We start from the raw sequence: 27785 nt of genomic DNA on the forward strand, positions 1-27785 counted from the left end.
AGCTGAAGTTTTAAAAACCCTTTCCTATTCCTAATCTTAGGGTTTTAGCTTCACTTTTCAATCTCTTTCTTCCCCCCGATTTCTCCATCAACGACTACGTTTCTATGGCGACAACTACCAAGTCAGTCGACGCATCACTTTGGTGGGACCCGTTCTCTCTCTTACTTACCGAACTTGAAAACGTTTCTCTCTCCGATGGCATTCCTCAATCTCTGGTAAACCCTAATTCACTCATTACGTCTCAGAGAGAGGGAGATAGAGATGAATTACTATGTTCGAGTATTGTTTAGCTGTGTGAATTAATGCATTTTCTAAATTTTGAATTAAGATTTATATTAGACATTGAAATTGGAGAGTGTTGTTTGTTAATTAAGGTGAAGAAGCTGAATGACAATCACACGTGGTTTCTGGACACTGTTTCTCGCTTTAAATCTCCGAATCAGAAGTCGAGAGAGGCTTTGGATTCAGCTAAATTTACAGTTGGATCACATACTTTGAATGTTCAGCCTGAATTGAAAGCTTCCGCTCTGGAACTTAGTTCTGTTCTGGTGAGCTATGTTATTTTTCTCAATTGTTGTGTATTGCGTTGAAGCACCTCGGTTTTCGTTGTTACAGTGCAACTTCTGTTTTTAAATTGAGTTGTTTATGAATAGACCTAATAGGTACGAAATTCTATTTACTTTATGTTTCCAGTGTTTAGATGAGGTTCAGTCGTATTTACTTGTTAAAAGAACCAATGAAGGCAATACTTCAGCTTCTGCCAACAGTGTTTCTGTACCTCTTCATCTGGTTAGTACTATTTCTCTTCTCCCTCTTTAAATTTCAATCTTTTATGTAATATGTAGTGTACTTCATACTATATGTAGTGTTGATGGAAGTAAGAATTTTTAATTAGTGCGATATGTGTCGGTTTGGATTGTCAAAATTTTTCAGATCTTTTAAGAAGTTACCTATGTACTTTAGATTTCTTTCCTCCCGTACCCTACCCTATGTTGAAACGGTTTATTGGTACTTAAGTTTAAGTTATTATTATGTCTGAACAGTCCATGTTATAAGTTAGTTAGGTGTTTGTTACCGTAAAACTTGTATTATAAGGTATCAGATGGAACTTGTAGTATCTACAACAAAATTAATTCTGATTTCCGACACACAAGATAACCAGATTAATCTACAAAATAATAAGAACCATGAGATCACAGAGCTGCAAATTTTGCATGACTACATCTATTTAGAAGACCTTGGCAATTGTTGTATCGAGAGTAATAGTATTGTATATATAGTGGAATATAAAATATATTGTGTATAATTTATCATGAACTGATGAGTATAAAAGTTTAAATCTAGAAATTAAAATAACGGATAGAGTTATGTACTGTTACTAGAGACATTTATATTAAAAAGTTCAGAATCTCATTTTATAGCTAATATATTAGAAAATTATTAAATATATGAAGAAAGTTGATATATGTAGTGATAACAAGAGAAATAAGCATTTAAACCATAAAGAGAGTAAAGGATAAAGGAGGTGGTTTATTAAATCCAAACTGAAAGAATAAAAACTAAGTAGCTATGTGCTACTCATTACTTTTTAACTTGTAATCTCAATGTTAGTAATAGCCTAACAGGGGTGCGAATTCCAACAGATGATTCAGAGAACTTGTGCTTATAAGTTAGCCTGACTAACTTATTCGCCACATGGGTTCATTTCTCGTCACATGAAAAAGAGTTATTCTTGATGAACAAAAAAGTGTTAGCATGCCTAGCTAATAAGTATTAAAACGGCCACATCCATTTGATCCTCATCACTATATTGAATGGTAGAAATGATACTGATACATTCCCTGTCCCTAGTTGTACAGATTGGTCGAGTATGTTCTACATTAATTGCTGCAAGAATATTGTATCGTTTTTGGCTCTTACTGTCAAAACAAGCATTGATGTTTGCTCTTTTCCTTTTGATTTTTTGTTGTTATGAAGGTGATGCTTCAGTACTACATCGAACGACAATGCTTGTTAAAATGCACCCGGCAGATCTTGATGTATGCTTGTAAGTAATGCAAGACCTGGACACAAATTTGAATTTGTTGCTTATCTATCTCTAGTAAGACACAAGTGCAAATCTATGATATGTTTTTACCTGCATCAATTACAGTCCAATGCAGTTTTTAGGAAATTTGTTTTTTATTGTGTTCTTCTTTCCAGCTCAAGTAACTATAGATTGGTTAACTAACTTTGATAAATATGGAAGTTCAAATCCGTGATATGTGTATGCATGCGCCCCACAGTTAACATTTATTGTTGAATGTTTCAGCCGACATGTGTATTGGAGCTCAAATAACTATAAATTTTGTAAAATGACTGAATGCTGTTACCAACTCCATGTTCAGAAGAACATATTAATTGCCCAGGGTTATGCATGTCTAGTAAAAGGATGCTAAAGACTTTTCCCGCGTCTTGAAGAATCTTAGGTAGAACATTGCTTTAAAAGACAATTTTAGATCTGTAGTTATTGCTTTAAAAAATTGCACAACATTACTTTTAGAGCTTATATATATTCTGGACATATGTAGTAAATAAAATATAATTACCTGATGACCTTAATTGGTTAAATAAGGTTTTACGTATTTTTACAAGTAAACAGAGCTTTATTCTAAGGAAACCCCACACTTTGTATTTTCAAGCTTAGTTTGCTCTGATATTAATCAAGTTATGTGTGTGTGTTTTTCTAATTCAGAAGCTTTTCTGGCTCGTTATGTAATGGACATGCCAAGTATGAAATTTGACTAGTTCAAGACCAAGTAGTTTGTGAATAATTTTCATCTTTGAGCCTGTTGATATCATCTGTGTGTTTTCTTATTATCTTTTAAAAATCTTCCATGTACTACTTGATTGTGTTCTTTTACTGTTCTGTGTTGCTTTTTTGTAGAAAAAATAAAGTGATAAAGTCAAATGGACTAATGGTCATATTGACCTGCTATTTTTAGTGTTACAAACAAACCATTTTGTGGTACTGTCATCAAATGTTTTGGTCATGTTAATCTCTTTTTTGTGGTATGTTGTAGAGCTAAAAAATGCATTTTAAACTGTGTTAAGCTAGACTATCTCCTGTTCAAATGGTCAATATGTCTACACCCGTATTTTTCTATCTTAGTTGTGGATATATACTGCCTTCTTAATTTGATTTAGTAGGATCTAGAATGCAATTTTCTGCTGGTTGACTGTTGTATCAGCTGTGTTTTTTCCTCTAATATTCAATATTTTCTTTTTGCATTTAATTTTTAAAAGAATACATATATCCTTTTTACCGATATTTAGAGTTTGTTATTGCATGGTGCGTAGAAGCTTAAACCACGTCAATGTTCGCAGCACTCTTATTGTCTACTAAAATTTTTCACTCTTATTCATGAATCTGTATGCTTTCTGAATCTTGATAGTAACAGTGAATTGTGATGCAGTATATGACGGAACTGGTGAAAAAGAGGTTCAAGCTATGAGGGACCAGACCCAAAAGCTAGTCGATGATAGACTAGAAAATAAATTACTGTTTGTTCTCGAAGACCTTCTTTCATCCACTTATCCTGAGAATATGGTTTGTACATTACTTACAATGAATAAATTACTCTGTCTAAAATAATATGTTAATAAATAATCAGTCAACTTAGATGTTTGGGGGATTTTAAACTTGGCAGATTGTTAATATTTGTGTCTAATTTTAAAAGTTACAATTAGTTCTGGATGACTTGAAAATGGTGGGTCTATAGAATGTTTTGGAATGCTCAAGTGTAATAGGAGAGATCGAGCGTTGTGAGCAGGAGACAACTTTATTGACTTTTTTAATACTCGAGTCACCGCCAATAACATCAGGTACTACAGCAAGGACTTGCTGTTTCTTGTTCAGTTGTCCGTAACCCTATCCAGTACCTCTTATTTGACGGGCTTGTCCTACATCAGTATTCTATTCATGTAATTTAACTGTAGCATAGGGGTGACTAACAAGTAAAGACAAGGGATTTTTTAGAGGAAGAAAGCAAACTTTGTTGGTAAAATTTTGTAGTTTTAAATTAAATAGAGGAAAAGAAAAATAGATGTAGCAAGATGTATAATATGAGTGAATTAGATCGTCATTCATCCAAGATAGCTGCTATAAGCAATAAATTTGGATAGCACTTAGCAGTTGTCATATCATAACTAACTGAAAATATGAATATCCAAACTATGTTAGTAAAGACTACAGATTTAAGGAATGAGTAGGCTTGAGTCCCAGGTTGATATTGTAGAAATTGCATTTCCTATCTTTCATTGATGTATAGTTTGTACAATATATAGCAGAGTACATGAATAATTACGGGCACTATTACCGGAGCTATTTGGAGCTATTACATGTGAAATAAATTGGTGTAATTATAGAATTAAAACAGACCCTAAACTAAAGCTATATTTGAATTCAAATAAGAACAGGCTTAATCGTTGCTGTGATTTAAGTGATGTGCTGATTTAGTGGAATTGCCTTAACATCCCCCCGTAAACTGACGATCCTTGACGGACAAGTTTGTGAGTGAGAAGAGAATGTTTGCGCTTGTAGAGAGGCTTGGTAAGTAGGTCAGCGGGTTGATCGATAGATGGAATATAGCACACACGATGACTACGAAGAGCAACTTTCTCATGTACAAAATGGTAGTCTAGTTCAATGTGTTTGGTGTGGGCATGAAATACCGGGTTAGAGGCCATGTATGTTGCACTTAAATTATCACAATGAAGAAGGATAGGAAATTGTGGCTTAGCTCCAAGCTCATGTGGTAAGAAAGCTAACCACGAGGTTTCTACACTAGCATGTGAAAGCGCTCTTGACCGAGCAATTGTAGGCTGCTTTTTGGAACACCATGAGACCGGATTAGTGCCAATATAACAAAGATATCCAGTGGTTGACCTGCGAGTTTCAGGACAGCCTGCCCAATCTGCGTCAGAGTAGGCAATAATGTATGTGGGTTGACATTGGGACTAAAGAACAGGCCATGATGAAGAGTGCCCTTGATGTATCGAAGTATGCACTTCGCAGCAAGTAAATACAAGTGCGTGGCTGACTCATGTACTGAGAAATTGAGTTAACGGCATAGGCAGTATCAGGATGAGTTATCGTCAAGTACTGCAATAGGCGGTAGGATTGGCAAGTATGTTGCCATCATCAGAACTAAGAGTTGTTTTTGCCGACTTGGGAGTAGTGATTGGTTTAGAGAAAAGCATGTCGTGCTTTACTAGAAGATCACGAGCATATTTAAGTTGGCCAATATGAACTCCGTCATCCTGAGAAGTTACTTGTAAGCCTAGAAAATAATGCAAAGGTCCTAGATCTTTGATGTCAAAATCACGACCAAGTACATGAATGAACTGGTCTAGAAGTTTATTATCGCTGCCCGTGATTACAATGTCATCAACATATAGCAAAAAGTAGATTGTATGGTTGTTATGACGAAAAATAAAAAGTGAGGGATCAGCTAAACTTTGAACAATACCAGCTGCTTTGAGAAAATATGTCATGCGGCGAAACCAGGCACAAGGAGCCTGTTTGAGACTGTAGAGTGATTTGTGAAGCTTACAGACATAGTGCGGTCTAGATGGATCGACAAATTCAGGGTTTGAGCCATATAAACATCTTTTAAAAATCCATGTAGGAATGCATTTTTGACATCTAATTGTCGAAGTGCCCATTTCTGAGAAACAGCAAGGCTGAGGACTGTCCTTATTGTGGCAGGTTTGATAATAAGACTAAGCATTTCTTCTTAATCAATGCCTTGATGGAATCCTTTGGTAACAAGCTGAGCTTTATGTCTCTCGATTGTGCCGTCCGAATTTCGCTTAGTGCGGAATACCCATTTGCATCCGATTGTGTTGTGAGATGGTGATGGAGGCACAGGAGTCCAAGTTTGATTTTTCAATAGTGCATTGATTTCCTCTGTTATAGCATCGCGCCAAATTTCATGCTAAGAAGCCTCTGAATAACATGTAGGTTCAGAATTTTCAATGGCACTTAAGAGAGCTTGAGGAAGAGGATGTTTTACTGTTGTTTCATGACGTTTATTAGGCGGAAGTGTGCCATCTTTGGAACGATTTATTATCGAATGTTGAGCAGGTGGAGGACGTGCTGGGCTGTTGAAGCCTCTATTGTTGGGTCAGGTTCAGTCGTCGCTGATTCTGGAATTGAGTCTGGATTAACTCTATTGCGACGTTGCTGATTCTGGAATTGAGTCTGGATTAACTCTATTGCGACATTGATAAGTGAGGACAGGTGGTGGATTTATGGAAGTTGGGGCTTGATCTAGTGTTGTTGAATTGGAAGATGGCAGTGATGGTTTCTCATCAGAGGACCGAGACACTTCATTATTATTGAAATGAGACACTGTAGATGGAGTAATGTGCCCAGGGTTTGCTGATCCTTCTGATGGCCTTAAAAAAGAGGATGGGCCTGGTAAAAGAGCAAATTCCAAAGGATGAGGTGCCTGTACCTGCATGTTTTTGTAGGGAAAAGAAGTTTTGTTAAAAATAACATGCCTAGACACATAGACACGACCATTCTAGGGTCAAGGCATCTATAACCCTTATGTTGAGGACTGTATCCCAAAAAGACGCATTCTATACTTCGACTAGACAATTTATCAGAGACATACAGACCAAGATACGGAAAACAAGAACACCCAAAGACTCGAAGGAAAGTATATGAAGGATGACTCTTGTATAGACGATGATGTGGAGAATCCCAATTTAAGATAGAGGTAGGAAGAAGATTAATAAGATAGACGGATGTAGGGGTGTGCATTCGGTTAACTGAAACCGAAACCGAAACCGAATCTTTTTGCGGTTAACCGAAATAGTGAAAAAACCTCTACCAAAAACCGAAATTCGGTTTTAAACCGAAACCGAACTAATTAATTTAGTTATAACCGAAATCCTGATTTTAAAATCGAATTAATAAAAAGATGCTAGAAAATCAGAACTACTATGTCTTGGTCTATGTCTCCATATTGCGTTGTCAGAATAAGGCTTCTCAAAGACCATGATGATGGGCAAATCCAGTAACACCAAACCCACCACTTCGGTATTTGCTATAAATCACAAAAAAGAAATTAACGAATCAGCCGAGATGTAATACTTAGATCAGAATTGTTTAGAAAAGAGGTTTTTGTTTTCTGGATAGTCAAATTCAAAGCAGCGTTGTACATCTTGGTTACCAATCAGCTGAAAAGAATAATGGTTTATTGTTGTATCTCAAGCTTTAAGTTTGAGTTGTGTATTATTGCAATATGTTGAAGTGTGGAAGTGCTGAATGGTGTTATGTAATCATTACAACTAGTATTTTTTAATTGCCAAGGTTGAGAGAATTGATAGTAAAGAAAGTTAGAAAGAGAATATATTAGTATATGCATATATGTTCATATTTTTTATAAATATTTATTATATATTATAAAACTTCGGTTATTAATCCGGTTATTCAGTTAACCGCGGTTATTGTTAACCGCGGTTAATAATCGAATAATCGAAATATACAAATTTCTTTACCGAAACCAAACCGAAAAATATGAAATTTGGTTACTCGAACCGAAATAATTTCGGTTTTCGGTTAACCGAACCGAATGCACATCCAAAGCTTGTGTGGAGCAGAAGTAAGGAGAAGGTTACGGGCCATGGTTGCAATATGACAATGCTTTCTTTCTGCTAGCCCATTTTTTAAAGAGATTTTGAATTTTTGCAACTAATTTCTTAAAGTGAGTGAGTACTTCATTTTTTCAATGCATTGGATATATCCATGTATAGCGAGAAAATTCATAAGTGAAAAGAACATAATACTTAAATCCACGAGTGGAAGAGGTAGATGAATACCATACATCACTATGAACAACATAAAAAGGTGAATCAGCATAAGATTTATTGTATTAAAAAGGTAATTTATGGGACTTGCTAAGAGCACATTCACGACAAAAACTGCGAAAAGAAATTTTAGAACCAATACTAGGACTTAACGTGACAAGACATCAGATGAGGGATGGCCCAGACTATTGTGCCAGATGGAAGAGTGTATAGCAGCGAGGGCTTGTGGACTGGAAGATGTATGAGACAACTCAAGCAGATATAACCCGTCTTTACAAGGGTCCTGAAATAACAGACGACCAGATTGTAAGCAATATATTTGATAAAAATCAGGGGCAAAAAGAAAGAAGACTTGATTATCTTTTGTAAAACGAGCAATATAAAAGGAATGTGAAAGACATTTGGTAATGTAAAATGAGAAGATACCGAGGATATTGGTAGATTACCAGTATGGGAAACATACATTGAGTTCCCATCACCCATATAAACATTATGAGGACCACTATACTCTTGTGGATTGTTGGCAGGCACGGCGATCATATGATGGGTCGCTCCAGTATCCAGGTACCAATTTGGATCAGCAGCAAAATGAGCTCCTGCGAAGGGTGCAAAAGTGGTTGGGCCTGTGAACCTATGGGGGCATTGTTGTCCGTGCTGGTTTGTGTGAAAATTAGAACACCAAGTTGGAGCCGGACCGAGTATTAGTTGATGGTTAAGGACGAGGAGCCCAACTCGAAGAAGCGTAGGGTCTAAATGTAGAAAATTGTTGCTGGTGGAATTGCGGTGATGAGAAATTGGCCTTGTGTTGTATCCCGAAGTTGCGCCCTGAATAATATCGCTTGGACCTGTTGAAATTTCGATCATTTGAATTATTATTGCGGCTATTCTGAGCTTGATTTTCGCGACGAGCATTAGTTCCATGAAACAGAGCAGTTGCTGTCCCTTGATCTTGGTGACGTTGTTGGGCATCAAAGGCTAAAATACGAGCGCGTAGCTCAGTAAAATTGGGAAGAGAAGAGTGTTGAGAGAGGGCCGTTCGAAGCATGAGGTAGTCTGGCCAAGTCCATGTAGTGTTGCAAGTACTAAATCTTCATCTAATAGCTGCTAACTGGTCCGTAAGTGACTTAGCATGGCGAAGATAGTCATCAATTGATTGTGAGCCTTTGTTGAGCTCAAGTAATTGAATCTTAAGGCTGGATGCACTAGCGGCAGAACGCTGAGAGAAGTGGCTGGCTAGGCAGTCCCAAATTTCTTTTGATGTATTAAAGCCAATTGTGAGCTAGGAGACGCTTTCAGACAAAGAAGTAGTGATGAGACTGACTATTTGCTGATCTACAATGAACCATTCCTCATATTTTGGGTTAGGAATTTCTTTTGCTGGTGCAGTGTCGGTGGCAGCAGTCATTATGGTGCGAAAAGGTTCTGGTATAGAGCCATCAACATATCCCCAAAATTTGGCACCATGAAGGGAGGGCTTGATTTGTCTCAGCCAAATTAAGTAATTTGTTTCAGCGAGTTTGGTGCATTGAGCTGTGTGTTTTGAGAAGGGAAAGAAACATGCGAAGAAAATGCAGAAGCCATGATAGAAAAGTAAAGAGATGATGAGAGAGTGAGAGAATGAGAGAGAGAGGGAGGGAGGGAGAGGCTGATACCATGTAGAAATTGTATTTCCTTATCTTTCATTGATGTATAGTTTGTACAATATTTAGCAGAGTACAGGAATAATGACGGGCACTATTACAGGAGCTATTACATGTGAAACAAACTGGTGTAATTACAGAAAACAGACCCTAAACTAAAGCTATATTTGAATTCAAATAAGAACAGGCTTAATCATTGCTGTGCCTGTGATTCAAGTATGTGCTGATTTTGTGGAATTGCCTTAACAGATATGAGGAGCCTGCTTTTGATGAAGCAAACCATCTAAAATAACATGACCAAAAGATTGAAGCTTTTCCTAGCAGTCTTCCTCTACAGCCCAATAGACTCATCATGTTAACGCAACCGAAACAAGTTCCATCGCACAAGAAAAACCTATTTCTGCCTAGACCTAATTTGGTCCTCATTAATAAAGAACCTCCCTGAGACCTAACCTTGGTCAATGTTATTCTTTTTGTGCCGACTATGGTTTCACACATTTGGATCATTATTCTTAAGAGCAGCAGAAAATTTTGCTTTTTCTGTGCCTAGGAATACATCCCTGTTTCTCATTAGTAGTTCAATATGAGCTACTTTTAAAGATGAAATTGGTGATGCCATAATATATTCATTTAACTTCCCCAGTTGTTTTGATTTTCCTCGAATTGTTTCCGACCTCTATATACTTATGGGTATGCTTTGCAGAGTGTTGACTTCTTCACTTTGTGGGCTGAGGAGACTTTGATCGAAGACAATCTGGTGCTTGATATCCTTTTCCTTGCTTATTACGAGTCCTTTTGCACTTGTAATGGTAAGCAGTGGAAAAAGTTGTGCTTGCTTTATGAGGTAAGATGTTCTATGATCATTATTAATTCTGAATTATGCTTTTTTTCTACTTGTTTCTAAGACGGTTAATGCAGGGGATTTTATCTGGTGGTTACAATTTTGGGAAACTGGCACTTTCAACTGAAGCAATACATTCTATTTTTCACGCCAAAGTTCAACTGCTGCTTATTCTTATGGAAACTTTGGACCTGGAATACGTTCTTCAGATGGTTCATGATGAAACCACTTTCAGGTTTGCATATACTTTCCATTTTACCCCTTGTTCATATCTACTGACTACTGTTGTTACGTGTGTTTTAATTAATTACATGGAAGAAAAAAACACCAAAGAAATTACATGGATAGTATGCAAGACAACTTTACTTGTTAACGTAACATAAATACGTATGTTTAAACATTATAAAGTAAATTAATATTTGAATTTTCACTCCAGGTGGGAATCATGTGTGCCATCAGATGGCACTTGTGGACTGTTTAAGATCCTTATGATTTTTGAAAAGTCAAGGACTATCTTAATCACTTTCTATATTTTTTGACCTAATCTTTTTGTGGTGACAAGTCTGATTTTAACATTCTAGCTTTAGATTGTATGCTTGAGTTACTTCACATTCACATTGCCCCTCGGATCATGACAAAAAAACCTCCTGTTGCTGAGTAGTTGGATAGAGTGCGGCTCTTAACAAATGGAAACTTATATGGAAATTGATTTTAATACTTGTAAATCCTTGTAGTTCTTTGTTATACATTTATTCCTTTATTAGAGTAGAAGTTAGTCAGTAACTGTTTTCTAGACATAAAGGATTGTAATAAAATCTTCTTTTGTAAATGGTTATCACACATTTAACTTTTATCACAAGGATTCTCTTGCATGTTCGCTTAATCTAGTTTCACTGTTGGTTTTATTCTAAAATTAGCTCTGAATTGTAAAAAGAGGTTGTATCCTAGCACATGGCACAAAATAGCTAGGTTTTAGTGAGTTTAAAATGTTTACTTGAAGGATTTTGAAATGAATGTAGCCTTAGTATTATTTATAAGCTGTTTCTGTTCCTAAGTTCCTTCTGTCGGTCAAAAAGACCTTACATTCTAGTTCTATACAAATACTTCTATTGTAGTTTTACTTCTTTGTCCCGTGGCTTTGGTATTTATTAGTACTTTCGTTTAATGTTCCGTATTGTAATCCTCAGGCAGGGCATCACAACTTTCTCCTTGTCTGATATTCAAGAAATAGATGCCATTATTTCTGGTTTTACTGTATTCGAGAATAAAGAAGCGGGACCCCTAATTTTGACCTGGGCAGTGTATCTATGTCTCGTATCATCTCTTCCAAAGAAAGAGGAGTATGAAGCTTTGCTGGTATGTCAAACTGCTGTATCTTTGTGGATTGTGGCATTGCTTCATAAATGTTCTCTTCTTATATATACATTGAAATACTGTAATGAATGTTTTGAACTTTAACAGGAGATTGATCATGTTAGTTATGTTCGCCAAGCCTTCGAAGCTGGATCTTTGAGCCATTTAGTTGACATTCTTCAAAGTAATATATTGAAGGATTCAGATGTGAGTTATTTTAAGTTGATAGTTACGAGTTTATTGAGAATCTTATCAATAATGATGTACCTGCTTTTTCACATGAAACTTATATTTTATTATGTAAATACTTGTTCTTGCGGTCTTAGAATGAAATCAGTCTTGTACAATTCTTATTTCCTAAAGTTGCCATTTTGATATTATTAGGGCCCATGTGCTGGTTATCGGAGTGTATTAAGGACTTTTATGTCATGCTTTATTGCGTCATATGAGATCAGTCTGCAGGTAACTTAATTATTCATCTTCCTAGTTAAGAAAAATAGATAAATAGTTATATATATTTTATAATCCTAATTAAGCTCCTTCATTGCAGTTAGAGGACAATAACTTCAAACTGATATTGGATATACTTGGCAATATTTATCGAGGGGAGGTCTGGATTATAATGTTTTTTTTAGTATTTATGTAGGAGAAACTCTAGTTTGTTAAATTTTCTTAGATTATTGATGTTACTAACCTCATGGGAGTCCTTCATTATAAATATGCAGGAGTCTCTTTGCTGTCAATTCTGGGACAAGGACAGTTTCATTGATGGTCCTATTCGATGTCTGCTATGTAACTTAGAGGGTGAATTTCCTTTCCGGACTGTTGAACTTATTCGCTTGTTGTCAGCTCTCTGTGAGGGAACATGGCCTGCGGAATGTGTGTAAGTAGGATTACAGTGCTTTTTAAGCATTTACTTTTGTTTACATTGTAAGACATGATTCAGTTAGGAACTGTTGGTCTTGTTGATCCAGCCACTGAAAGATGAGTTTTGGTTCAATACTTCAATTAAGGTTATGTTCATATCATAAAAATTAGTTAGACAGGGATATCGTAATATACCTTCTTGATTGATTTTGATTTAACAAGGCGACATAGATTGCTGATATCTTCAATTCTCTAATATAAGCAATGGTTTGTCCAATCTGCTTGAACTTCCATAATGTTCTGACAATTCTTCTGCAGACATGCCTAAATTTTTTTATTTATTACATAAACAGGTACAATTTTCTTGAGAAGTCCGTTGGATTGTCATCATTGTGTGAGATAAATGGAGGTTCTGTGGTCAATAGTGCTTCCTCGGTTGTTGAAACTCAACGACCGTTATGTGTTCCTGGCCTTGAAGGGTTCCTCATTCCTTCTAAAACACGGGGCCATATATTGAAACTGATTGATGGAAATACTGCTCTTGTACGCTGGGAGGTATGTAGTAATTTTTTATTTCCTACAGCCTCTTTTTGAATTTCTTTTGTGGGACTTCATGGAAATAGTTTTATTTAAAGTGTGTCACCTGGATATTGTTTCTTTGGATAATATTGTTTTTATTAGTTCCTCTGGTTCCACCGTTTTGGAATGGCTTAAAGGAGCAGCAGTTGTAACATAATTATCGGAGTGTGCAGCATCAACAGTTTTAGAAATTTTAGGAATTAACTGCATTAGAATTGATTGCTTAATGATCCATGCCAGTACTTATCTTAGTTATGATAAATCATCTTATGTCATTCATTTCTAACTTCTGTTTATGTCTCATCTTATCTCAGTTTTACCTTGACAGTCAATTTTCGATATATTCTCGCTGCTTAATATGTCTGATGCTCAAGTTTGTTGTCAAAGAGAAACAAAATTGATAGGGTCTTCAAGTTTGATGCAGTTCAATTAACTATAAATGTAAAGAGTGGTACGGCCTTATTTTGAAACTCATGGCCTACCACTATGGACTTCTAAAGTAAAAATGCCCCTTTATATTTGGGTCAGAAACTCCAGCTATTATTTCCAGGCACGTTATCAGTTTATCAAGCTATTGGCCATTTTTTACCATCTAATGATCTAATTAGTCATTTCTAGGAAATATATGTTGAAGAAAAGTAAATTATATGTATTTGTATAGTTAAATGAGACTTACTCTGAGGTTTTAACGGCGGAAGCAACTTTTGTTTCCCCTTTGTGTTTTGTCATCTTGTTTCATTTGACTTCTTTAATGTAACTTCATGTAATTTAATACTGAATTGTTTTGGCTAGAGATGATAACGGTGGTCGAATTTCATATGTTTCATGTAGTGCACACAATCTGGCTTTGCTGTGCTGCTTTTGCGGTTGGCGCAGAAGTTATATCTGGATAGCACTGAGGAGGTCCTGGTAATATTTGATTTGCTCTGTCGGTTGGTCACCTTCAGCACGGTAATTGTTCTTGTAGCATGTATGTGTTTATAGAATTAGTTTCATGTTTTTCATGAATTATGCTACTAGAGCTCATGATATGTGATGCAACCCTCCCCCCTTTATGCACTAGATATATGGTCTTTAAAACCAATTGACAACTAAAAGAAAATCTTTTTCGATTGTTGTTATTTTTTCTTTGGAGTAACATGTCATAAATAGATATATATTATTGGTCTTTCTTTAAAATATGTATTCTTTGCCTGTATTGTTGTTAGGCTGCATGCTATGCTCTCATCAGCACCGGAAGTACATCAGCCGAGGGAGCTATCCATGTGAATGGGAACTTACACAAGTATGTGTGTAATGGATTCACATAAATTTATATACTATTCTGATTTTTAGATATTTTAGCACAATATAAGCGCTTTCTAATTCTCTTTTCTTACATAACCTTTTATTTTAATATGTAGGGTGAACGTGCTTGAGCTTATCTGCACATCAGTGAAAAAGTTAACTCCTAATAGTAATGGTGCATTAATGATGTCGATGGGTGTTATAATATTGACAAAGATGCTATGCTGGTAAGTAGTTTCACATTCTATACTCGCAATTATATTTGGATCAATTGTTGTTTCTACATACAAAGTCAATTTTGATTCTGACATTCACATTATGTAGGAAGGGAAAGAAACAATGTTTTTTTTCAAGTTTATGACATATTATACTACTGATTATGCAAGTATATTTTAGCAGTATCTGTTTACATTTGTTTATTGAATAATTATTTTCGTGTTCAGCATAGTCATGAGAGCTGATCTGTACTTAATGTTTCATTTGCAGCTCTCCATCTTATATTTCTACAATGGCGTTAAAGGAGAATATCTTTGATGTTGCCTTCAACACAAATCCTTTAGGCGTGGGCTCCAATGGTTTATCAAGGTGAATATATATCTAGGCCTGGAAGTCCTACAATAAGTTGACTGTTATGATGCCTAGTGCATAGTGCACACCCCAAACATATTGAAATTGTCCACTGAGAATTTGGTGCATCGTATTTTAGTCGTACACTTTTACAATTCTTTACCTTTTTTAGAGCACTTGGTGATTTCCTTACGCCTATAATTAAAGATCATAAATCAAATAATATATAAATGCATTTGGCCCTTAATTATCTATCCCCTCGTCATTCGAATACCTGTATGTTTCTTTATTTGTTAACTTAAATATAATATTATATTAGTGCATATTTGGACTACGCTCAGGAGGAGGCATTATTGCAACAAATTAGCATCTGAAATGCCACACACACATTATGTTATGTTGTTTTCATTTCCATCAGCTATCTTCTCACAGTTAATGTAGGTTTAACTTAAAGAACAAGGTTGGAAACAAGGGGAGGAAACCTATCTTCGTAGAGAATTGGTAGGGTAAATAATGTTTCAGATTCATCTAGTGTTTGACAATTTATAATCTGATTTATAAAGATTATTGCAAAAGTTTAAACAGAAACCATGCGACTTGAAAGTTAATATAAAATTTGTTTCATATACCTAAAGCAATAATTGAACGTAGGAAACAACTCATTTCTTTTACTGTCACCATTAATGTAGAATGTTGCTTATAGCCTACTTACCTAATATAATTAAAAAACTAATCAATCACAATTAATTCTATTTATTGGATTATAATATAGGAAAATATAAATTATTTCATTAATTAATATGTCTGTATTAGAAGTGTTGGTTCCGGTTTTTGGAAAAATGTTAAGTACTCTATTCTCAGCATTGGAAGAGTTTGTGGATATATTTACATAATGTCTTATTGATATATGCAACTTCTTTTGCACTTGATTTTCCTTTGTTGAAGCGGCTCATGGTTGTTGTCTGGGAGACTCGCTAAAATGATTTTGATCGATTGTGAGCAGAACGAGAGTTGCTATCCGTTGGTTATTTCAGGCAAGTGGGTTATTTGTTTTGGCTGTTTCATCTATCTTTATTCGTTGTAGATATTTTTGATAATTTTTTTGTTGTATTTCTTTATTGCGGTGTGTTTTTGTCTTCCTTTGCTCATGCCAATTTTAATTTGTATCATATCTAGGACTTGTCTTACATCTAATGACATTTGTCTGTTCGTCCCTTTCTATCCGTTGCTTTATGAGTTCTGCTATGGCATAAAATATATTTGCAATCTTAATGCGAAGCTTGTTCTACAACATTATTGTTATTACCTAGATATGAGCGTTTTTCCTATTCTCTGTTGTCATACATTCTAACATGGCATTGGTAATTATAATTCACAGTGTTGGACTTCACTATGCAACTTGTTGAGACTGGAGTAGAAAATGACGTTGTTCTGGCACTTGTTGTTTTCTCCATCCAATATGTTTTAGTCAATTATGAATACTGGAAATACAAAGTGAAGGATGTTCGCTGGAAGGTGATGCTAAAGGTATCTCTCAGCTACTTTCTTGAATTGTTTTAGCATATTTATTATATATGTTGTGCTCTTGTCTACCTGCTACTGAGACTTTGCAACACGTCAGGCATTGTCATATCTGTTAATTGTTCTGTTAGTTTTGTGGCTAGTAGATGGTGCATGTTAAAAGGTTTAGGAATTTTTTGTGGTTTGTTCAGGGTTGGCCCTATCTCCAGCTTCTTTTCTGCACCAAAATTTTTTCTGCTTTTTGAGTCTTAATACAGCCTTTCTTGAACTCTATGACCTTGTTCTCATTTTTGGCATGTATGACCTGTTCTTTTTACTTGGTTTTGATTCTAGTTGATCTAAACGGAAATTGTTTAGAAAATTTCCAAGGTCATTGGTTGTTTGTAGTTTAATTATGTTGTAAACACCTTGTTTTCTACTATTGATATATGCTTAATGGTGTTCTTGATTATTTTCAACTAGTCAATTGTATGTATGGGGGTGTTTGGAACATATCATCTTTAATAATCAGAGGTGGGAGTTTGTTTTAAACAATGAATTATCTATAAAAATGCGCGGAGTCCAACATTATGGGAGACAGTGGTTGGACTGATTTGTTGTTACTAGATAGCTAACCTCAGTATTCACAAGTATAGGCGCATACCCTTAAATCTTTCCAGAGCTGGGTTTCTCCCATCTGATATCTTATCTGGTCTAATTGCTTGACTTAAATATAACTGGCTAACACATTTAGTATTGAGGTTGTTTTGCATCTCTACTGTGAGTTGCTGCTCTACCAATGTGTAGAAAGGTATTGTGATAAATATGTTATAGATTAAAGCCGTTAACAGAATTTACTCTTGGTATCATCAATGGATACAGGTGCTTGAAGTAATAAAGAAATGCACTTTGTCAATTCCGTACTCAATGAAGCTGGGTAAAGTTGTCAAGGATATCTTGCATTCTGATTCCTCTGTTCACAGTTCTCTCTTTCGAATTGTGTGTACAACTGCAGAAGCCCTAGAGGTCAGTGACATTTCTTAATTTGTTAAGTAATCAAATTTTAAATTACAAAAGAGTGATATATTTTGTTTATTGATTTTGGATGATTTTTGTAAAAAATTTAAATTCATCTAATGGTATGGCAGGAACTTTATGTTAGCCGTCTTTACGAGCTTGTGGAAATTGAAGGACTAGAGGCGGCTGTAGGTTCTGTGTTGGACATACTTTTCAGCATGCTGTTGGATATTTCAAAAGTATGATCTCAAAATTCTTATTTTTTGTGGAAAAGATCCATAATATGAATGAGTGTGGATTATCTCCAAGATTGTAAATACTCGAGTTGTCTATGTACATGCATTTGTTTGACCGAGATAAGTAGGGGTACTTTCCTGAATGCTTACATCTTCATGTTCTCTACTTTCGACTGCAATGGGATGGTTCATGAACTTCATCCGGAACTAAGCATCCATGTGTGCAGGGAATATTAATCCACTTGTCCTATATTTTAACATTTCCACTTTCTTTTTTATGTTCTTGTTAGTTGTTGCTGTAGGCTAGTGGTTATTTTTGTATACATATGGTTCAAAGCTTCATATTGATGGTCAAGTATAGCCATATAGACCATGTAAATAACAAATGAATTTTCCCAGGAACCGTTGCCTGGCTTCCCAGTACTTTACCGAGCAGTGCTTTCATCTACCACAAAACCTATACCCGTTGTTGCTGCGTTGGCGTCCTTGACATCATATTACCGGAATCCTGTAAGATTGAATTCAAATTCGTTTTTTGTATCAGAATCCTGCAACTTGTGTTATTTTATGTTTAATGCATCGCTACTTCTCTATCAAAACAACTGCTGGTTTTGTTTCTTGCATTTACATGGCTGTCATATTTCACTATTATTTTTGAAAGCTGCAGGCATCCATCTGGCTAATCGGTTTGCTTCAGATTGATTATGCAGTTGCATTAAATCCAAATTTATCCTGTCATGCAATAATGTTTTTCTTCTCACTAGCTCAAGTAATAGTTTCCTATAGAGAGCTGCAATGAAGATGTTGTAGATCTGATGGACCTTTTAAGCAATAGAGCTTTATGTTTGGTATAGGAATATTTCCAAAAGTAGACTTAGATACTAATTCTGTAGAGGAGCCTAGATTTTCCGAACTTAACAAGTAAATCTCTGCAAGTGAGCAGTTCATTTTGCTCACTTCTGAAGTAGGTACTGTGGCAGTAGCACTGATGCCTCAGATTCTTATTGATGCTTCAAGGCTCAAGCAATATAGTGTGTAAATTGCTCAAATCAGCTTGGAAATTCTCTGCAGGATATGTCTTATGCATGCATAAATTATATCTTGTAGTTCAATAAACTTATTATATATCATGACTATAGATTCTATGTTATTCAGGTGATACAAGTTGGGGCTGCCAGATTGTTGTCCATGCTATTCTGTGTCGCAGATCATTCACAACTCTTTATATCTGGAAATGCATGTTTCGGACTGAGCGACAAACAGGTTCATGTCATTCTGAGCTTATTGTTGAACTCATTCGCCATTAGTTTGCTAGAACTGATCTTAGTTTGATATTTTGTTGGGGGCAGATCATTGATTTCCGATCTGGAATTGATAGCATTCTATGTGAGCAAGCACTGTGTAATGAAGATCTTCTCATCGCTGCAATCAAGATGCTAACATCTGCTGCAAATTATCAGGTAGGACTATTTGAACATTCCATTGACTACTGGAATGCTTTTTAGTGCGTTTCTTTGATATTTGTGATTGTACGTCTATACTTTGAGAATTTATGGTTTAGAGTAGTTCTGTGTTTGTAGCATTGACGAATTGTGAAAAATTTATATACACGTTTGTTTAAATGGAAAAACAACTGTTAATATGTGAACTAAAAACCTCAGTGACTTAGTATTGCTATAAGAGTATAAGGCTGGATCCCTCAGCTCCACTAGTGATTTTAAAAAGAACAATGTATAGGCTTGGTAACCATTTTAAAATATTAATCTGGTAATTGTTCACTGGCTCCTGAGTCCAGAATCTAGGGATATATATATCTAGTGTGTGCCCATGGGCACACATTAAGCACTAATTTCTATGAATTTGAAATGTTTCTATTAGTGGAATTGATGTGAATGCAGGGGGTCCATCAACATTTATGATTGAAAGATCAATCAAAATTTGACACATAATTTTTTATTGGTGCCCATTGGCACACCACAGAAAATCCGTATATATATATATAGATATATCATATATATATATATATTTTTTTTCCTCTATAGATTATTATTGAATGATAATCTGAATACAGAAACAAGTCAAGAAATCGAAAGTTATAAGCCAATGCGGTGGTTAAAACTTTAAATTATCTGCTGCTTAAGTATATAAAATCTCAAACTAGCTGACATGCCAAATTGGACTGAAGATTGTAGCTTCCTAGTTGGAAGACTAAATGTTTAGTTTTATTTAGTGGGAACTTCATAGTCATTCATCACACAAGTCTCCAAATTAGAGTTTTCAGTTTAGTTTTATCTGATTGCAGCCAGCTTTCTTTGCTGCCGTAATTGCTTGCAAAGAAAACTCAGTGGCCCAAGTGATTGAGACTAATAATGTGAAGCAGCAAAAGGAAAAAGATCTAATAGATGCAGTTCTGGAATTTGTTGGAAGATCACATGAATTGATAAATAGGTAAACTTCCACCAGTAACAATGCTGTTTGGAATGCTTCTTATTTTGATACAATGCTTTATGTTGTTTTACATTTACTTATGGGGGTCTACATCTCTGAGTTAGTATTCTTTTCTTGTTGACCAGCAACCCTATAATACTGTTAAACGTGCTAAGCTTCATGAAGGCATTGTGGCAAGGGGCTGCACAGTTTGCAGAGGTTTTGGAGCAGTTCAGAAAATCTGAAAACTTCTGGAAACAAATTTCTGTTCCTATATCGTATATTGAAAGTATGCAAAACAACCCATTAAAAATCTCAAATGAAAAGGAAGTTCGAAGCTTCGCATACCAATACAACTGTCAGTCCACTGTACTTGAAATAATGGCTCATGAGCTTTTTCTTCAGAAGAAGTTAATGTATGCAAGACAAACTTCTGAAGTATTGAATGCTGGGATAAACAACAGTGATAATTCTGGTAAAACAAAAAATAAAGGTGACTCCTCTGTGAAAGGTATCTTGTCAACCTGGTGCAGCAGTTCGGTATTAGAAAATTTAATCAGGTCGTACAGTTTATGTGAATTTGACAATCACAAGTACATCCGTTTGAAGGTAAACCTCTTATTCCTTTTTCCGTTATCAGTTTTTCTTCTTACTATTTATAATACTTTAATCATGTCATACTGTCATTGTGTGGTGTAGGCAATTAGAAACAATAATGATTTTCAGCATGTTGGTCCAGACACTTGATGATATTGATTATGAAAAGTTTCTCTGTAAGGGTCCAAGAGTTGAGATCATAAATATACCTTTCAAAAGTTCCATACTTTCAATCAAGTAAAACTTCCTTTAAACATAATTACGAAGTTTTGTACACTAGACTTGCATCATACTGTGGTATGTGAATATTTCCACGAAAAAAAGGTTTATTTTACTATGAAATGGATCTGATATTTTTCCATCTCAGCGCGCTTGTTCTGTGGTGCATAATGAAGCGCATAAAACTACAAAAGCATTACCAATATACCCTCTCTTTATGAGATTCAACCAGAAGTTCATCAAAAGGAAGTTATTTGTAATTTCTATCTTTCTTCCATACAACACGACTTCTGTTCCGGAAATAGTCAGTCAAACTATAATAGAAACTAGAAGATTCATAATTGTCTTTTTCCATGCCGGTGATGTGCCAAGTGTGCTTGAACCTGTAGACCCCTTGGAGATGTCGTGTATAATCTTTGGGAGAATCAATTAACATCAACATTTTTCTTTTGAATCACAATTGTTCACTTGGAAGACAAATATTATGTCGAAAGGGGAAAATGTAGTTGTTTCTTCCTATTATATTCTAATGTATATTATAAATTTGTGAGATATTGATCTGAAACATGGTGCGATTATAAATGCGTACTACTAAGTTACTCAATAACCATTGTTTATGTACCTTTTCAGATTGCTGCCAGTTTATTTTCAGTACATGTGATGGAGAAATTAGTAGGCGGTGATGCTGGAAACTTGTGTGTATATATAGTTGAAAAGCTTAATATAATAACGAAAAAGGTGTGATCCTGTTTTCATATTCACAATTATATATTGGAATCATTTGCTTATCATTGATTTTAGTAGTCCACAGTTATGTTTGTCTGCAAGAACTATAATCCCTTTGATATATGTGATTTGTTCTCATTTAATCACATTTAATTCCGTTAGGTAATCGAATGATAAGTTTTGATCACATTCTAGTTTATTTCGGGGGATTATGTATTACTATTTTTTACAAGGCATTATAATCTATTCAATTTGGGGCAATAGTTCTTTAAATGTAGAGTAAATTAGGCAATAGTCCAGGGATTATAATCCCTTCAAACAGACATGGTCTATAGGAGTTTTACATGTAAACAGTGTAGTCAACTTTATTTTGCTTCCATGTTCTCTTCTCTGGCTAATGCAACTTCATCTTTTATTATGAATTTACAGCTAAATGACCTACCTGCATTTTCCGATCTCCTATCTCAGTACACACAGCATGGTTACAGGTAACTTAAAAACTCTAACTTTTGAAACTGAATCTTTATTAAAGATGAAAAAAAACATGGAGGGGAAAAAAATCAATGTTTTCATAGCAAAAATTTAATTTTCATACTAAATTTTTTATGTCGAATACTTTTGCCTTCAGATTTATTGATGTGCCCGTAATCTCTGCAGTTATGATATATTATTCATTTTTAAATTTCTTAGTTGTCCAGTAGCTGTAGTGTTTGAAGTTGTGGAAGTGCTCTTGGACATTTTTATCAAGCCTCTACCACTTTTCAACTAAAAGAATGAACTTTATTGTTAAACAATAATGATTTCTATATTTCTTGCGAATACCTAATTAAAGTATTCAAGTGTTTTTTTTTAAATATTGCTATGTATATAGATGTTGGAGCTTGTTTTATACTAAATACAAGGTCTAGTTTTTAGATCCCTCTGATAATTCGAATTTACGTCTGCTATTTTCTGCGACTCTTCATTTATAAATGAACATGTGAATTACTGAAATATGTTTCTTTCTAAGGTGAATGTAGTTTTGTTCAACATCTTATGTTTTGTTAGTGCCTCTCTGCACCATCTGCAATATGTCTATGTATGTATGTATGTATGTGTGTGTGTTGTGTATATATATAGTGAATACTTATATTCATTTGCCGGTTCAGAGCTTGTTATAGAATTCAATCTTTAATCATCATTTCACATCTTATGTTTTAGAACAAATGGACTTCTGATATGATATTTAACGTATTACTTAGTGTTCTTATTTATTATATATGGTTTTAGTGAAGGAAAGGAGCTGACCAAGTTAATACTCAGCGATCTATATTACCATTTACAAGGGGAGCTTGAAGGTCGTGCCATTGAACATAGATCAATCAAGGAGCTCTCCCAGTGTCTGAAAGAATTGAATTTCCTTCAAGTGTATCACAATAAGTATGAAAAGGACTTTTCGGTTCATGCAAAGAATGTTTGCTTGTTTGACTGCAATCGTCTACAAAAAGATTTAGGGTTACAAACATGGGAATTTTCGCATTGGAAAGCATCTAAAGAGGTTGCAGAAACAATGTTGCTTCACTTGCAGGGTGTGAATTCCATGCTGGTGCTTGCATATTCGAAGCAATCAGCTTTAGAAGCTTTGATAACCATTGTATCTTTGTGTCACGAAGATGTGAGTAATTAGGACTCTAGTTCCTGTTCCTAGTGCTGATCTTCAGAAAATTATTGGATTATTATTAGTAATAGTCTTACGTGAGGTTTGACTATCAATGCGGCTCTGCGAGATATACAACCTGACAGCGGGACTAGCCTTAAATATTATATAATTTCGTAGAGTGTACGCACGGGTCAGTTCTTCGAAAGTTTAAATTTCGAAACCCGGGGGGGGGGGTAAATATGATTAGATGTGCAGGGATCTGAAACTTTTCTATTTTATGATTAGCATTTCTATGTGCAATGTCCTTATAAAAGTTGAAACTTGTTAATAATTATATTATGATCTCCAGTATTAGGGTAAGTTTGTTAGCTCAATATATTACGGAAGCTAACTTAAACTTTGTATGTATGCAGCCAGCTGAAAAGAAGACTACAGTTCAATGGAAGATTCCGGAAGAACTGATTATGTCCTCCGTTAAACAAATATGTCGGTGCATTCTTGACACTATATCATCATTGACCCGTGTTCCTGACTATAGCGAAGATGTTATTGGTTTCCTTGTAGCTCAATCAGAATTACTAATCCATCTTCTTAGATGCTTAGAAAAAAAGCTTCCTCTACCTGTCTGTGTACTTGTCATAAAATCCTCAGGTTCTGGCCTAAAAACATTGAGTGACTTGGGCCCGTCAACTAACGGTGTGAGAAAGGGAATAAAGGTTTTACTTGAATTGCTTCTTCTGTCAGTAGAGTTAAGTTGTGCAAGTTCACAATCATTTGAAGTGACTGAGATGGAAACTGTGGAGTCTTATGCTGATGCATCTACTGCAAGTTTGAGTCTTTTGCCTACTCTCTGTAGTTTTATGGAACCTACAGATCATCGTACGCTCTCACTAGCTACCATCGACCTGATTCTCAAAAGTTTTTTGGCACCTTCAACATGGTTTCCTGTTATTCAGGAACATCTGCAGTTGCAACGTGTGATGCATAAGCTCCCAGATATTCATTCATATGCAACTATTCCTGTGATTTTAAATTTTTGTCTGACACTGGCGCGCGTGCGGGGAGGTGCTGAGATGCTTCTTAATGCTGGGTTTTTGGCAGCTATACGAGTATTGTTTGCTGATACATCCGATGATAGTGCTCTCTGTGTACTTCAAAATGAAGAAAGTCTCCTAAGCTCCTTCAATAAATTAGAGAAGCCTTGTCACATTTGGGGACTTGGCTTGGCTGTGATCACAGCAGTTATTCAATCTGTAGGATTTAGCTTTTCCTGCAGGAATGTTGTGGACTATGTCATGGACTACTTTCTTCTCGAAAAATCCTATATGATTTGTCATTATCTTGGTGCACCAACTGCTCTATTAGATCTTCATGACAAGAAAAAAGCCCATGATCAGAATACACAGACTAGTTTAAGTTCCCTTAAAGAGACAGAACTTACTCTTCTACTTATCTGTGTGTTGTCAAAATATCGAAATTCATGGGCAAAGGCCACAAAAGAAATTGACTCACCGTTGAGGGAAAAATGCATCCATTTGTTGGCCTTTATTTGCCGAGGAACTCAATGGCCGAGAGATTCTAGCAGGGTTCCACCTCTCTCGTGTCATCCCGTACTTAAGGAGGAGTTTGAATGGTATAAGCGGCCATCATTTGTCAATAGCAAAAAAGGCTGGTTTGCTCTCTCGCCTCTATGTTGTGGTTTAGATCCTAGGTTTTTAAATGTCTCGTCTAGGTCTGCACTTTCAGTGAAGGAACAAGCAACTGATGTCACTGGTCTGGCTCAGACATACTTTTCTGATTCTGCAGCTGTACAGATCTATAGAATTGCATTTCTTCTTTTGAAATTCTTTTGTATAGAAGCCGAATGTGCTGCAAAAAGGGCCGAGGAAGTTGGATTTGTTGATGTTGCTCATTTCCCTGAGCTTCCAGTGCCTGACATTCTACATGGTTTGCAGGTTAGACGCTATGCCTTCTTTCATTTGTATGGTCTAGGACTGCAGCATCTTTTATATTCAGAACAAGGGGGTGTCAAATTTCTATTCTTGCATCAAGTGACCGGGTCAATACTCTGGTCTTAATTTTTTGTGTGTAAAACTATGTTTGGTATGTGATATATAAAAGATACAAATGTAAGGTACAGTTCAGAGAGTGTTTTAGTTAATATTAATTGCATTTAAAGAAGTGCACACTGTGGAACATCAGTTCACCTAGTCTAAAATGCAGGATCAAGGGGTTGCTATTGTCCAGGAGTTATGTGAATCCAGGAAAACGCAGCAAGTTCCTTCCGAACTACAAAGTATCTGCATTCTTCTGCTACAGATTACAGAAATGGCCCTGTACTTGGAATTCTGTGTATCACAAGTATGTGGAATAAAACCTGTTTTAAGACGCATGGAAGATTTCTCCAAAGAAATCAGATTGTTCCTCAAAGGTATCTCTATTTCCTTGCTCCTTCCAGTTTGTAGACCATCTCAATTTTTTTTTGACAAGTGCATGAAAAGGTCCTCGTTTTGATTACAATGTGCATTGAATATTTTTTTTTCCTCGTGGTTTTTGCTATTTGCAGTGACCGAGGGACAAGAATTTTTGAAGGATTCTGTGAAGTCTTTAAAACAAATAATATCATTTGTATACCCTAACTTGCTACACTGAAGGTTCTTGCCCAACAGACATTAATTTAACAATTTACAACCTTGTCATCATAACCCTGTGATTCACAGGGTTTCACAGGTTACATGTAAATGCCCCAACATCTTATGTAATATCGACATGCAACTTCTGTCCTGTTTGTATTTACAATGTGTTGTCAAGTTGTTCTTTTATTAATTTTGTTTTGATGAATCAGTGATTTTTACCTAGTACACTGTAATAAACTATTAGAAATACTGAATTTTATGAGTTCAATACGAGGATCAATAGACTGAATTGAGATTATCTGATTACAACTGTGATATGATAAACCCTAACAAGATGCAGAACATTCGAGAGGTTCGCTCTCTCCTTTTTTAAATGATAAACTTAACAAAATATCTCCATGCTTTTCTCACCCCAATTCCCCTCTTTTTTCACCTTTCTTCTATTACGCCTTTGCCCTTCACTTTACTGCACATTTCTTATTTTGCCCTTATTCGCTGTTTTGACATTTTTCTCCTTATGCTGCCTCCTTGTATACGTAATCAGCTGTTGGGCTATTTCTCCATTTGTTACATTGCTCGGGGCCCAAAATTTCACCTTGTCCTCAAGGTGGAAATCAGGAAACTGGGCGTCAATGGCAGCTGCCTCTTCCCAAGTTGCTTTAAACAATGGCAGACCTTTCCATTTCAACAGTACCTCCACCTGTGATGAACTCCCTTTTCCAACATCCACAATGAGTTCTGGCAATCAATTCCAGTTCAGTATTCAATTGAGGTGGGACATTTGGACTTGATGGTATGGGCCCAATAGCTCGCTTCAGTTGTGAGATATGGAATACCGAGTGAATTTTGCTTGACTCTGTAAGTTGTAGTCGATAAGCCACTTGGCCAATACGTTCCAGCACTTGAAACGGCCCATAAAATTTGGCCGCCAATTTCTCGTACGGGCGTTTGGCCAGAGAACGCTAACGATATGGCTGTATCTTCACATACACGTGTTGGCCTATCTCAAATTGATCATCCCTGCGATTCTTATCAGCATTCAGTTTCATTTTTTGCTGGGCCTTCAACAAATTAAAACGAAGATCATCCAAAGTGGCATCGCGTTCTTGAAGTAAACACTCAATGCTATCTATTGGTGACTGCCCTTTGCCTATACGATTAATTATAAGAGGATCACGCCCATAAACGACTTTAAATGGTGTGAGCTTTGTTGACATGTGGGAGGAAGTGTTGTAAGAAAATTCGGCCCAATGAAGCCATTTAGACCACGACTTTGGTTGTCCCCCAACAAAACACCTTAAATATGTCTCAAGCATTTTGTTGACAATTTCCGTTTGTCCATCTGTTTGAGGATGATACGAGGTACTTCGTTTTATCTCCGTGTTGTGAAGCCGAAATAGCTCTTTCCAAAAACTGTTTAGAAAAATTCGGTCACGGTCTGAGATAATAGAACCTGGAAACCCATGTAGCCTGACAATTTCTCGAACAAACACATTAGCCACCGTTAATGCTGTGAACGGATGACGTAGTGGCAAAAAATGACCGTATTTAGAGAAACGATCCACCACAACTAAGATAATGTCAACCCCTGCGAATTAGGTAGTCCCTCAATAAAATCTAACGATATATCTTCCCATATACGTGCTGGAATAGGTAATGGCTGTAACAGCCCTGCCAGGGCCTGTTGGGAGACTTTCTGCCTTTGACACACCTCACATTGCTGGACAAATGTTGCCACATCTTTCCAAATACCCACCCAAAACCATTCTGCAGCTATTCGTAGGTATGTCTTAA

General features: G+C 35.9%; 1 protein-coding gene across 3 annotated transcripts; it reads left to right on the plus strand.

Annotated features, from left to right (window-relative positions):
• On the plus strand, positions 1–26211 carry LOC141666927 (uncharacterized). Of its 3 annotated transcripts, none has more exons than XM_074473180.1 (32): positions 1–215; positions 375–548; positions 694–789; positions 1978–2047; positions 3441–3589; positions 10204–10344; positions 10419–10576; positions 11529–11697; positions 11803–11901; positions 12079–12156; positions 12245–12304; positions 12420–12577; positions 12915–13116; positions 13972–14091; positions 14349–14425; positions 14544–14654; positions 14914–15012; positions 15940–16028; positions 16373–16521; positions 17377–17520; positions 17643–17750; positions 18147–18257; positions 18903–19010; positions 19097–19207; positions 20050–20195; positions 20321–20783; positions 21621–21728; positions 22146–22204; positions 22986–23370; positions 23769–25310; positions 25579–25786; positions 25922–26211. In XM_074473180.1, the coding sequence occupies exons 1-32, from the start codon at positions 105–107 to the stop codon at positions 26005–26007; spliced, it is 5889 nt and encodes a 1962-aa protein (XP_074329281.1). In that variant the 5' UTR covers positions 1–104; the 3' UTR covers positions 26008–26211. The 3 variants fall into 3 exon arrangements, with proteins under 3 accessions (XP_074329281.1, XP_074329282.1, XP_074329283.1); XM_074473181.1 differs by having other exon boundaries at positions 3456–3589; XM_074473182.1 differs by lacking the exon at positions 18147–18257.
• The last annotated feature ends 1574 nt before the right edge of the window (positions 26212–27785 follow it).

This window comes from Apium graveolens, chromosome 6 (assembly GCF_009905375.1).
Source record: "Apium graveolens cultivar Ventura chromosome 6, ASM990537v1, whole genome shotgun sequence".
NCBI classification, from domain to species: domain Eukaryota; kingdom Viridiplantae; phylum Streptophyta; class Magnoliopsida; order Apiales; family Apiaceae; genus Apium; species Apium graveolens.